General features: G+C 37.3%; 1 protein-coding gene across 1 annotated transcript in view; it reads left to right on the top strand.

Moving 5' to 3' along the window:
- LOC115103929 (CSC1-like protein 2) overlaps window positions 1–14,554 on the top strand; it is a 106,716-nt gene that overhangs the window by 38,895 nt on the left and 53,267 nt on the right. Inside the window, exons 7-13 of the mRNA XM_065006314.1 lie at window positions 3,983–4,125; window positions 5,997–6,048; window positions 6,270–6,378; window positions 6,569–6,639; window positions 10,881–10,958; window positions 14,131–14,260; window positions 14,365–14,498. Coding sequence (XP_064862386.1) covers window positions 3,983–4,125; window positions 5,997–6,048; window positions 6,270–6,378; window positions 6,569–6,639; window positions 10,881–10,958; window positions 14,131–14,260; window positions 14,365–14,498 — 717 coding nt within the window. The remainder of the gene's footprint in view (window positions 1–3,982; window positions 4,126–5,996; window positions 6,049–6,269; window positions 6,379–6,568; window positions 6,640–10,880; window positions 10,959–14,130; window positions 14,261–14,364; window positions 14,499–14,554) is intronic.

The raw sequence follows: 14,554 nt of genomic DNA on the forward strand, positions 1-14,554 counted from the left end.
TAACATTCAAAATATATGAACCTTTCCTTTTAAAAACTACTTGACAGATCTAACACAATGTGTATCTATTGATGGGCCTATTATTGGTGCAGTACTTTTTACTATCTACGTGAACAATATTGAATTGTCTGTGAATAACTGTAAACTGCACCTGTATGGGGATAATAATGTTGTCTATTTTATTCCCCTCCACCATGGACCAGGCTCTATCTGACCTACAGACTGCTTTCATTGTCTTACAAAAAACACATTCACCCGACATTTGTATTAAATAGGGGAAAAACAAAGTATATGTTGTTTTCTAGAGCGCTCAACAATGACTCCTTGGATGGTGCCCAGATTGATTGCGTCCCTGTTTACGAATATCTGGGCATTTGGATAACTAAGAAGTCGAGAATAAAACTATGCATTATATAAATAGGTCATGTCTCTTGCTTAATTGTAGAAAGCAGATCTTTCCGTCAACGTTCCTACCAGTCCTAGACTATGGCAACATCTTCTACATTGTTGCAGCTGCCACTTCATTAATTATAGCCATTATATGCAGTACACTTTGTTTTATCACAGGCAACAGGTTTTAAACTCATCACTGCATTCCCTATCAGAAAATAGGCTGTCCCTCTTTGACGTTGCGTAGGTCAAAACATTGCATTCTGCTTGTTTATAAAGCCCTTTTGCTAAAACACCCATATTACCTAACATTGTAACTAACCCATTGAAGTATGAGAGAGCCATCCCTGCGACAGGATATGGTAACTCTAGAAAATTCTTCTGTCACTCCAGATTTAGGTGAAACTGCTTTTAGTGTGTTCTTAGTGATGTGCGAAGAATTTTCAGAAAGCCCTACAGTTGTACGCATTGGTCCCATTCAGACAATTCAGATTGTTGGTAGACCTCTTCACTGGGGAATGTGTTTTTTAATTTTTTATGATTGTGTTTTTTTGTATTTTTCTTTGTTTCCTCTGGTCCTTCCTTGATTGTGTAATTACTTGGTCTTGTCATGTAGTGCTCCCTTGAAAAAGATACATTTGTTATCAATGGGACTCCCCTGCCTAAATAAAGGTTAAATAAAATTAAAATCGAATACTGTAATCTAACAGTTTTATACATTCCCCACAAACAAGAAATGCTCATACACAAATTTAAGAGTGTAAATGGCCTTTTGTTTAAACAGCCTCTTGAGAAAAAAAAAGTTTTAGGTGTGTCTCCTTTTGTAAGTATCAATGTGCAACCGGCAATTTGGAAGGGCTGGGTTGTTAAACCACGAGGGCTGTTTGAATTTCAAATTATAATGGTCTTTAACAAGGCAAGTGTTAATGAATTTACCTGGTCACAGACCTGGGCAGAAATAGTTGTATTTTGTTGTTTATTTTAAATAACAACTTTTCAAATACTCTAGGTAGTTGAATATGGAGTTTTCAAAGGCAATTATTTCCTTTTGTTAATCATATACGGGTCACAGAAAAGCAAATTAGGTTTGAAAGTATTTTGCATATCTTTCAGAAAATCAAATAATATTGGAAGTGCCTTCAGAAAGTATTCACATCCCTTTTTCCAGATGTTGTATTACAAAGTGGGATTAAGATGGATTTAATTGTCCTTTTTTTTGGTCAACGATCTACACAAAATATTCAAGTCAAATTGGAAGTGGAAGAGAAATTCTAACATTTTGTAAAATAAAAATAAACACTAATGTATCTTGATTAGATAGGTTTTCAACCCCCTGAGTCGATACACGTTAGAATCACTTGAGAGTTGTGGGCTGTGAGTATTTCTGGGTACGTCTCAGCGCTTTCCACACCTGAATTGTGCAACATTTAACCATTTTATTATTTTCAAAATTCTTCAAGGTCTGTTAAACTGGTTGTTGATCATTGCTAGACAACCATTTTTTTTGGTCTTGCCGTAGATTGTCAAGCAAGAGTCAACTGTAACATTCACAGTCGTCTTGGTAAGCAATTCCAGTGTAGTTTTGGCAGTGTCTCCCAGTGTCTTTTGGAAAGCAGACTGAACCAGGTTTTCCTCTAGAATTGTGGCTGTGCTTAGCTCCATTCAGTAAAACAAAAATGTATCCTGAAAAACTCCCCAGTCCATTACGATTGCAAGCAAACACATAACATGATGCAGTCATCACTATCCTTGTAAATATAGACAGTGGTACTCAGTAATGTTGTATTGAATTTACCCAAAACATAACATATTCAGGACAAAGAGTTAATTGCTTTGCCAATTTCTTTTGCAGTATTACTTGAGCGGCTTGTTGCAAACAGGATGCATGTTTTGCAATATTTGTATTCTGTACAGCCTTTTCACTCAGTCAATTAGGTTATTATTGTGGAGTAACTGCAATCACAGCCATTCAATTTAATCAATTTTAAATTTAGTCTGTAACAAAAAAAGTGGTAAAAATCGAGGGAGCTGAATACTTTCTGAAGGCACTGAATGCAAGTAATTATAAAACATCAACATGTTTATTTGATGGCTGCCAAATATTTGAAGAACCAAAAACTACAACAGCTAGTTGAATTAGTATACTAAATATATACTGAACAAAAATATAAACAACATGTAACGTATTGGTTTCATGAGCTGAATTAAAACACCCAAGAAATTTTCCATGAACCACAAAATACTTATTTCTCACATTTTGGGAGTTTATTTCAATTGACAGATTTCCTTATGAACTGCAACTCTGTAAAATCTTTGAAGTTGTTGCATGTTGTGTTTATTTTTGTTCAGTGTAATTTTTTTTTTTTTTTTTTTTTTTTATTTTTTATTTAACCAGGCAAGTCAGTTAAGAACACATTCTTATTTTCAATGACGGCCTAGGAACAGTGGGTTAACTGCCTGTTCAGGGGCAGAACGACAGATTTGTACCTTGTCAGCTCAGAGGTTTGAACTCGCAATCTTCCAGTTACTAGTCCAACGCTCTAACCACTAGGCTACCCTGCCGCCGTATGATCATTAGCACATGGTTTGGAGGGCTCTTATACATTAATTTTAATATATATCCTAGAAATAAATACGTGGGGGACAGAGAATCATCTCAATATTAGAGTAGACCCCTTTTGCCATTTCTAAATGTCTAAAACACATGTATTTTCATAATGAGTGAGACACAAGGTGATATAATAACACTTGAGATCAAGTTCTTATACATGTGTAGTTACTGATTATTACAATAGCAACATTGGTGTTACATAGGACTTTAAAAATGAATAAATTGCATAATAGTAATAGTTATAAATACTCAACTCATTGCTGAAATGATCAAAACGTTATTTAACAACATGCTAATAAAATGTTGCGCCAAAAGTAATTTGTTTTATTACACAGGCATAAGAACAGTTCAATGTTGACTAAATATGACTATTAAATGTCAAAAGGGAAAAACGGAATTAACTACAGCCAAGGTAGGTTGAAAATCGTGTTAGATTGTATTCTGTGTAAACTGTCCCTTTAAAGATGGTATAGTGTGTGTTTGAAACGAGCACTTACCCTCAGATGAAGAAATATGTTAAATTGTTTTTTCTAAGCATCCAACTTGATGTTTGCAAATGGCTTTGAATGTCTCTGCAGTATTTTCAGCTATCATAAAATCAATTGCAGCTTTCAGTTGATCTGCTGTCTGATAGATTGGAATAGTATAGGAAAGTGTTTGCTCTATTAATTATATTTCTGCAACATGCAGTTACAGATACAGCCATGCCATTTATTGTAGTCACCTCCAAGCAAACTATTTGTTCGTCCTAAAAAATTGTTACTTTTCACAAAGCATAGTTAAACTAGTTATCCCAGATCTGCACATGACTAGGTCTCATGCTGGGCTTGTTGTGGTTAGAATGTAAAAAATGTTACCCCCTACCCCTTTCACCAAAAATAAGATCAAAAAGTTTAAAAATAACTTTCTTGTCTCTGTGAAAATGAGGCTCAGCTTATACTCCAAAAGTTAACCCACTTCTCCTGCCCTCACCCCACCTAGGGACGAGGAGATCCGGGAGAAGTGTGGTGAGGATGCCGTGCACTACCTTTCCTTCCAGCGCCACATCATCGGCCAGCTTGTGGTTGTTGGGGTTCTGTCTGTGGGCATCGTCCTGCCGGTCAACTTTTCTGGAGACCTTTTGGGTGAGTGCTAGATTTCTATTAATGATATGTACCTCTTGTTTACCTTTATAAATCCTTATTAATGAGATCACCTTAAGCTAAAGACACACTACATTGTTTTTGTTGTCATATGAGACTGTACGTAAATAATGTGACTTCAACAAAGAAATAAACAATGGAACAAGATGAAGGAAGGCGTATTCCATCAGATATGTACATAGAAGTTGCATATCTGCTCTCCATTGTACAGTTAAACGTTTACAAAATCTCCTATGACAACAAAAACACAAATGGTCCAATGGGTCCTTGTTTGGGTTTATGATATGACAAAACAGCCCATTAAGGCATTTGCAGTGCCTTCAAAAAGTATTCAAACCCCTTGACTTATTTCACATTTTGTTGTTACAGCCTGAATTCAAAATGGAATCCCATCTACACACAATACACCATAATGAAAAAGTGAAAACATACTTGTAGAATTTTTTGCTAATATATTGAACACAACCCTCAGTCAATACATGTTAGAATCACGTTGGCATCCATTACAGCTGTGAGTCTTTCTGGGTACGTCTCTAAGAACTTTGCACACTTGTATTGTACAATATTTGCACATTATTCTTTTTTAAAGTTCTTCAAGCACTGCCATAGATTTTTACGCCAATTTAAGTCAAAACTGTAACTACGCCACCCAGGAACATTCAACATCATCTTGGTAAGCAATTCCATCATATATTTGGCCTTGTGTTTTAGGATATTGCCCTACTGTACTGTGAATTTGTCTCCAAGTGTCTGTTGGAAAGCACCGAACCAGGTTTTCCTCTAGGATTTTATCGGTGCTTAGCTCTATTACATTTATTTTAACACTCCCTACTCCTTGCTGATGAAAAGCATACCCATAACATGATGCAGCTGCCACAATGCTTGAAAATATGAAGAGTGGTACTCAGTTTTGTCGAATTTGCCCCAAACATAACACTTTGTATTCAGGACATAAAGTTATAAAACAATTGTTTACTTTTACCCCTTTTTATCCCTAATTTCGTGATATCCAATTGGTAGTTAGTCTTGTCTCATCGCTGCAACTCCCCTATGGACTCAGGAGAGGCAAAGGTCGAGAAGCATGCATCCTCCGAAACAAGACCCTACAAAGCCGCCCCGCTTCTTGACACACTGCTCGCTTAACATGAAAGCCAGCTGTACCAATGTGTCGTTGGAAACACCGTCTAACTGATAACCGAAGTCAGCTTGCAGGCGCCCGGCCGGCCACAAGGAGTCGCTAGAGACAAGATGAGACAAGGAATTCCCGGCTGGCAAAACCAGGATGGCGCTGGGCCATTTGTGCGCAGCCTCATTGGTCTCCCGGTCACGGGATCAAACCCGAGGCTGTAGTGACATCTCGGCACTGAGAAAGTTCATTTCTTTGCCACATTTTTTGCTGTTTTACTTTAGTGCCTTATTGCAAACAAGATGCATATTTTGGAATATTTTTATTCTGTACAGGCTTCCTTGTCATCACTACCGAGTTCCAAACTGCCTCTGGAAGCAATGTCAGTACAATAACTGTTTGTTGGGAGTTTCATGTAATGGGTTTCAATGGCCGAGCAGCCGCACACAAGCCTAAGATCACCATGCGCAATGCCAAGCGTCGGCTGGAGTGGCGTAGAGCTCGCCGCCACTGGACTCTGGAGCTGTGGAAATGCCCGCATATTTTTTGTCACGTAGTATATCTCGGCTCTTAGGTTGTATTCTTTGACAGACTACTTTGTTTAGGTTGACTATCATAACTAAACTACAAGAAAGTCTTATTTAAATTGACAAACCGATAACTAACTACAGACAATATAAATACTTAAAGGAAATGTCTATATACATTGTTTTCTTTTTGTCAGCAGAAAATAATGCATACAGCTTTGGGCGGACCACTATAGCAAACCTGAAGTCTGGGTTGGTACATATTTTATAACATGCTTTTATTTTGTTGGTTATTAAACCAATGGCATCATTTGAAAATAAAGAATGATCGGTAGTTTACGGACAATCCCAGCAGGCAAAACTGGTTGCAATATTTTGTGACATCATGATCAGATGATTATATGCTGATTTGTAATGTTTTTAGACATATTTTAACCAACACATTTTTAAAACCTCTTCCGCATTTTTCTCAGGACTAACCTCTTGTGGCTCCACACTTCGTTTGCATTCATATACCTGCTTCTGACTGTGTACAGCATGAGACGACACACTTCCAAGATGCATTACAAGGAGGACGACCTGGTAAAGTTGATTTATTTTATTTATTTATCCAGCTTAGTCAAAATCAGATGAATGCAATGTCCACTTAATCAGTGGGCCACTATAGGAACATTTGGAATGTAATTGTTCTGATGTACAGGAAATGTCAACATCTGATTAACAGATGTGTTATTTTCAGCAGTCATAAATCAAGGCATATGCTCTTTTCCAGGTGAAACGTACTTTATTTATCAATGGGATCTCCAAATATGCCGAAGAGGTCCACATAAAACAACACTTTGAGTAAGCGTTTCTCTGGTTTCATTTCCTGTCAGGCATCGGCTTGCACCTGCATGTGTGGTAAATTCTACAGTACGGTCAGAATTGATTGACATCATTGATAAAGATGATCAATAATGACTGTGTAAAGTAAATAATCCAAATACTGAGCTATATTGTAATAAAAAAAAGGGAAATTATATTTCATACTAATACAATTGTTCCGAGAAAGAGATTTTGTTTTACAAGCAATATTTTTTTTCTCAAAAAGGGGTCAAAATTATTCACACCCCCAAAGACTTATAAATAAGGTAGTCCTTGGTCCTATATTCTTAGCATGCAGTGACTACATCAAGCTTGTGACCCTACAAATGCATTTGCAGTACCTTTTGGTTGTGTTTCCGATTATGTTGTGCCCAAATATAAATTAATGGCAAGTAATGTATTGCCATTTTGTAGTCAATTTTATTGTAAATAAGAACAGAATGTTTCTAAACACATTCAAAACATATGTTTCTAAACATTACCAGTAACAGGGGAGGTTAGCATGTCTTGGGGGTATGATCTCACTCATTATTCACAATTAATTCAGGATTATCTGTAACATGGTAGCTTAAGTGTTTAGAAAAATTGTATATTCTTATTTACAGTAAAAGTGACTCAAATGACACAGTACATTATTTTCCATTTCATTTATATTGGGCATAAAACAACCTTAAACACAAACAAAGAACTAAATGCGTCCAAGTTTGTAGAGTAACATGCTTGATGTAGTCATTTCATGCTTGGAATAAGGGACCAAATACTACACATTTTACCACTTTATTCAAAAGAATATGTATGGGTGTAAATCATTTTGACCCTTTTTAGAGAAAAAAAAGATTACTTGTTTAACTAAATGTATTTCTCTGAACAATTGTATTGTTAGACAATATTTTTTTGTTTTATATCAACAATGACAAGCCACGGGGGTCTCACAACTTGGATGGACAATTACTGAGGATAATAGTGGATGATATTGACACTCCTATTTGCCATATCTTCAGTCTAAGCCTACTAGAAAGTGTGCCCCAGGCCTGGAGGGAAGCAAAAGTAATTCCGCTGCCCAAGAATAGTAAAGCCCTCTTTACTGGCTCAAATAGCTGATCAATCAGCCTATTACCAACTCTTGATAAACATTTGGAAAAAATGGTTTAAGACCAGATACAGTGCTATTTTACTGTAAACAAATTAACAAGACTTTCTGCATGCTTATAGAGAAGGACATTCAACATGCACTGCACTTACACAAATGACTGATGATTGGCTGAGATAAATTATGTTAAAGAGATTGTGGGAGCTGTTTTGTTAGACTTTAGTACGGCTTTTGACATTATTGATCATAGTCTGCTGATGGAAAAACATGAGTTATGGCTTTACACCCCCTGCTATGTTGTGGATAAGGAGTTAAAACACTGTGTTCTGTTAGACAGTTAACTTAATGGAAGCCTCTCCAACACAATCCAGGTAGAATCGGGAATTTCTGAGGTTGGCTGTCTAGACCCCTTACTTTTTTTTCAATCTTTACTAACGAAATGCCACTGGCTTTGAGTAAAAGCCTTTTTAACAACACTATCAACAAGGCAGGTCCTACAGGCTCTAGTTTTTTTTTGCACCGGGGCCACTGTTCAGTTGTGTGTTCAGGTGAAACACAGAGACTTCGGAACAAGGCAGCACGGCTAGCCCTTAAATGTGCACGGAGAGCTAACATTAATGATATACACGTACATCTCTCATGGCTCAAAGTGAAAGAGAGATTGACTTCATCACCACTTGTTTTTGTAAGAAGTGTTGACCAGCTGAATGCACCGAGGTGTATGTTTTTAAACTACTAGCACACAGCTCAGACACCCATGCATACCCCGCAAGACATGCCACCAAAGGTCTCTTCACAATCCCCAAGTCAAGAACAGACTATGGGAGGCGCACAGTACTACATAGAGCCATGGCTACATGGAACTCTATTCCACATCAGGTAACTGATGCAAGCAGTAGAATCTGTTTTTATAAAAAAAAAGATAAATACACCTTATGGAACAGCGGGGACTGAAGACGCGCTCACACAGGCACATAAGACACACACTCTACACACGTACACATGGATGTTGTATTGTAAATATGTGATAGTGGCCTGAGGGAACACACGTAATGTATAGGGTAAAGTGTTACGAAATGTAATGTCATGTGATATTTGAAATGGTATAAAACGGCATTAATGTTCCTGGACCCCAGGAAGAGTAGCTGGCGCCTTGGCAGCAGCTAATGGGATCCTTAATAAATACCAATCCCAATTTTTTTTTGTTTGCATAATATAAAGCTCAGTCTTTGAATTTTATACAGTCATTATTTCTCATCTTAATCAAGGGTGTCAATCATTTCCGACCCCACTGTATGTGCCAAAGAAAGTATTCATACCCCTTGACTTATTCCGTATTTCTTTATTACAGTATGAACTCAAAATGGATTCAAATATAACATCTCACCCAACCACACACAATACCCCATAATGACAAAGTGAGAACATGTTTTTAGAAAGATTTGCAAATGTATTGAGAATGAAATGCAGAAATATCTCATTAACGTAAGTATTCACAACCATTTGCTATGACACTCCAAATTGAGCTCCGATGCATCCAATTTCCTTTGGTCATCCTTGAGCTGTTACTACAACCCGATTTTTAAGTATTCAATTGTTTTGGACATAATTTAGAAAGAAACACAGTTGACAATTCTTGTCAGAGTAGAAATCATAACATGAAGTCCAAGAAACTGTCCGTAGATATCTGAAATTGAGGCATACAGTAATGAAATCCAATTCTATTTGTCACATGCACCGAATACAACAGGTGTCGTAGACCTTACAGTGAAATGTTTACTTACAAGCCGGTAAAAGGAACACATAATTAAACAACAGCAAAATAACAAGGGAGGCTATATATATAGGCGATACTGGTACAGAGTCGATGTGTGGGGGGAACTGGTTAGTCGAGGTAATTGAGTTAATAATGTACATGTAGGTAGAGTTGAAGTGACTATGCATAGATTATAAACAGAGTAGCAGCAGCGTAAAAGAGCGGTTTGGGTTGCCCTTTGATTAGCTTTTCAGGCTAGCCCTTTGATTAGCTGTGCAGGAGTATTATGGCCATTTGGTAGAAGCTGTTAAGAAGCCTTTTGGATCTCGACTTTGGCACTCCGGTACCGCTGGGGAAGGTGTCGTGGAAATTGGGTTGTTGTGTGTGTAGGTAGATGGGTGATCGTTTAAAAAACAACATTTAATCCATTTTGAATTCAGGCTGTCCATTTTGAATACTTTCTGAAGGCGCTGTATGTAGGAAGTGGGTGAAGATCAGTGGTGTAAAAATACTTTAAAGTACTATGTAAGTTGTTTTTGGGGGTATATGTACTTTACTATTTATATGTTTTACTACTTTTACTCCATTACATTCATAAAGAAAATAATTTACTTTTCACTCTATACTCTACCCAAAAGTACTTGTTACAGTTTCAATGCTTCGCAAAAACAGTTCATTGGTTCTCACTTCTAATATCCGTATTCATGTCACTGAAGGAGAGCGGGGAATGTAGAAAGTTTACATTCTGTCAGAATATGTTATTATTAGACATCAGGGATCCTATGGAAACGAGAAGGGCCACAGTCTGGTACAAGTCAACAGGACAGCCGTGAGTTGGGGAGGAGTGAGGAATTTGGGCTGAGGTCAGGTCTGATGAAGTGAGGAAGAACAGATCACTAACGTTTTGTCTAGCAACAGAGGTGTGTTGGCTGTTCAGATGTGTAAGAAGGACACTCTGCATAGGAGGAATAGTTCAATTGCTTGTGTGAATGTCTTTGTCTGTTCAGCTGTCTGACCCATTGGGTGAATAAACTTGGTTTGAGATTTTCCTAGTTGTCTGTCAGTTTGTACCCTGTTATTTAGAACGTAACACAGGAAAGTTGTATAATTCACACACTTATCAAGTGAACATCCCTGGTCATCGCCATGCCTTTGATCTGCCAGATTCACTAAACACACATGCTTCATTTGTAAATGATGTCTGAGTGTTGGAGTGTTCCCCTGGCTATCTGTAAAATTTAAAAAACAAAAGTCGTGCCATCTGGTTTGCTTAATATAAAAAAATGTCACTGCAAATTTAAGATCACTGACTTTATCAACTTATTATAGTATGGTAATTGTTCTTTTTTGTTTTCTCTCGCCATTGTCACACAGACAAGCCTATGGGAACTGCACTGTTCTGGATGCTCGAATCTGCTACAACGTAGCCAAACTCATGCTGAGTTTGCTGAGAGGTGAGACCTTTACCTGCTGTTGTGTTCATTCTCACTGCTTCATCACAATTTCAGCCCCGAACATATCCAACCCTCACTACATAAAATGGCTTGGCTTGACAAAATTGTACAGATGAAGGATTATAGGGCGGCCCAGCCCCTGAAGTGACTCCACACTGTATGCAAAGATTTTATTTTGTCTTAAGAATTTAGCCTTCTCTGTGTTGCTCTCCACATCCCCCATTCTGTCACACCTCTGTAAAGCAGAGGTTCTGTTTTCTTTATATCCTGCGGGTCTGATATGATTGGAAGTTAACTCAACAGTAATGCCATTGGTCAACAACTCAGATTTTGAATCGAAACAAGTCAGATTCTTATAAAAAAGCTCCTAGATTCATTGTCTCTTTCTCTTTGTTCTTGACCTGCGTTGGTGAAATATACACAGTCTTTCTACCTCTCTCTCCCCCAAGAGCTATGGCACAAGCCATTACTTCTCTCTTGTTCCCGGCCTGATCATACCTACAATAAGGCTTTGTAACTTAAGCTTGTGCCTTGTACAAGTTTTTCATTTATTTTACAATAATATTACAGTTTTTTGCCTTTGAAAGACAACTTTCTTGATAGCCTATTACTGTAAGTTAACTATAGTTTCTTGCATTTTGCTAAATCATCTTTATGGAGTCAAACATTTTTAGTAGGATAATTACATAGTCTTGTCACGTGAGGTATATTCTATAGCCTATATTATAAATATTACTTCCCATTTAATTTGATCACTCTTTTGTTGCTTTGATTTTCCTGCGCTGCAATGCAGATGAGTGATTTAACATATTTTCACTGAAACCCGCGCTAACACATATTATCAGTATTCCACTTCATGTAGCCTCATTTTGACCCGTGATAAAGCTACATGATGGACTAAACATAAAAATCCTGTTTCTTCAGGATTATTTTCCTCCGACAATACAGGTCTAATTAAGATCCTACATCTGTAGTTACTGTAGAAGAACTCCAGGTGGAATTTATTCCTGCCTTTTTGAAGGAAAAAAAGGGCTCAAAAGCAAAAACATTGTTGGAGATATATACATTTAATTCACTACCTCCTCACTCTCAACAAATGGGCCAAGGCAACTGTAATGTTCATAAAATAGTGTTTGAATTGTATATGGAGACACAGGGAGTAACTACATGGGGAGTAACTAATCCTTAACTCTTACTTTAACCATTCAGAGTTGATGCCTGTGGTGTAAAAATACTTTAAAATACTACTTAAGTAGTTTTTTTGGTATCTGTATTTTACTTTATTATTTATATTTTTGACAGCTTTTACTTCACTCCATTCCTAAACAAAATAATGTACTTTTTACACCATACATTTTCCTTGACACCCAAAAGTACCCCACTACATTTTGAATGTTTAACAGAACAGGAAAATAGTCCAATTTACACACTTATCAAGAGAACATCCCTGCTCATCCCTATTGCCTCTAATCTGGCAGACTCACTAAATACAAATGCTTTATTTGTAAATTAAGTCTGAAGGTGTGCCCCTGGCCTATCCGTAAATAACGAAGACAATCACGCCTTCTGGTTTGCCTAATATAAGGATTTTGAAAAGATTTATACTTTTTACTTGTGATACTTAAGTATATTTAATATCAAATACTTTTCGACTTTTACTCAAGTAGTATTTTACTGTGTGACTTAAAAAAAAAAGTAAAGATACCTTAACAGAAAATGACTCAAGTATGACAATTGGGTACTTTTTCCATCACTGGTTAATGCCTAACCTTAAGAATGTGGATTTAATGCCTAAACTTAGATTACTTTACTGAGTTTGGGTAATCCATAAATACCATTTACTGATTAGAATTTTGGATAGGTAACTGTAATAGATTACATTTAGAAAGTAACTGTTACATGTTTACTTCTTGGATTACATTTAAATGCAGAAACGATGATTGAGAAAAAATTGATTAACTCCTTTGTTTTCTCAATGACATTTCAATTCAGCATTGGAAAAAGTTTGTTCCAGGTGAGCGAGTCTGACCACAAATCCGAGACCACTATGACGACACACCAAATGTGTTTGATGGTTTATTTTTGTCTTCTAATGCCTCTTCAAGGAATAATCCACGCAAACTATATTTGGGTATTTTTTTCATTTAGTTTAGTTAATACAGTGACGTGGCAAGTTACACTTTGCTTCTTGAAAATCCTATATCTTGAACAGGTAGTTCACCCGTAATACAAGTCAGTATTCAACATTCATCCATCCACGTCTGAGGATGTCAGAACCAGCAACTAGGGGCAACAGTGAGCTCTGTTACCATCCAAGTAGGCTTTGGTTTTGCTGGTTTTGCTTTCGTCTGCCTCTGGTTCCAAAGGTTGCATGTTTGAATCCACCGATAGAAAGTTGTTTTTTAAATATTTTTGTTCTAAGCCTATTACAAACCTTAACCATTCGGAGTTAATGCCTAAACTTAGATTACTTTATAGAGTTTGGGTAATCCAAAAGTTACTTTACTGATTATAATGTTGGATAGGTAACTGTAATTCATTACACTTAGAAAATAACCTGTAGACAAACCACTTTAAACAAAGTCAGGCAAAGTTATGGACACTGTTGCAAAGACATGTTATCTGTGTGACCTAAAAAGATATCGGAGGAGAGAGGCCTTATTTTTTTAGGTCCGTGAGTTCTGATGACTGAAGTAGCCCTTGATGACTCAGCAGTGGCCATCTTGATCTCCTCCTACTCTCCTACTGGTGCTAAACACTATTGATCTCCAGTGGCTGGAGAAATCCTCCATGCTACTGGAATTGATTGCCAAAGTTGTGTCGGAATGCACTCACCCGAAGTCTTGAGCCTTACTTTGTCTGTTGTACCAGTCAAAAGTTTGGTTACTACATGATTACATATGTGTTGTTTAATAGTTTTGATGTCTTCACTATTATTGTACAATGTAGAAAATAGTCCAAATTAACAAAATCCCTGGAATGAGTAGGCCTGTCCTAACTTCTGACTGGTGCTATATGTGTGAGCGTATATATGCATGTTCGCGAGTGTATATACTGCTCTGATTAGATTGTGTGGTCGTAATGGATGTCACCATGCATGTGTGCAGAATTGTGTGTTGTGTGCACCATGTGTAGAGCTTACAATATGATTTTTGTGTGCGTGTGTTGCCTCACAGGAAGAAGACAGAGCGCAGTTTAAAGTTCTTCACTGATCTCATGGCCAAAGAGCACATGCCCACCATGATCAACCCCAAACCCTGTGGACACCTCTGCTGCTGTGTCATCAAAGGCTGTGAGCAGGTTAGACACCCAGAAAACCACCAAATGTATTAGGCTGTACCTTTAGGCAATGAAAATTGTACTACTGTGCAATGTTATGTACATTATAATCTGTCATATTTCAGGAAGAGGCGGTGAGCTTCTATACTAAGCGGGAGGCCAAACTGAAGGAGGACTACAGAAAGGAGAAAGAGAAGGTCAACACCAAACCTCTTGGCATGGCGTTCGTCACTTTCCAGAATGAGGCCATGACCGCAATGTGAGTAGATCTTAACATAATTTGATGTCTGTGCTACATCTGACCAGGATGGTCTT

Source organism: Oncorhynchus nerka, linkage group LG21 (assembly GCF_034236695.1).
Source record: "Oncorhynchus nerka isolate Pitt River linkage group LG21, Oner_Uvic_2.0, whole genome shotgun sequence".
Classification (NCBI taxonomy): domain Eukaryota; kingdom Metazoa; phylum Chordata; class Actinopteri; order Salmoniformes; family Salmonidae; genus Oncorhynchus; species Oncorhynchus nerka.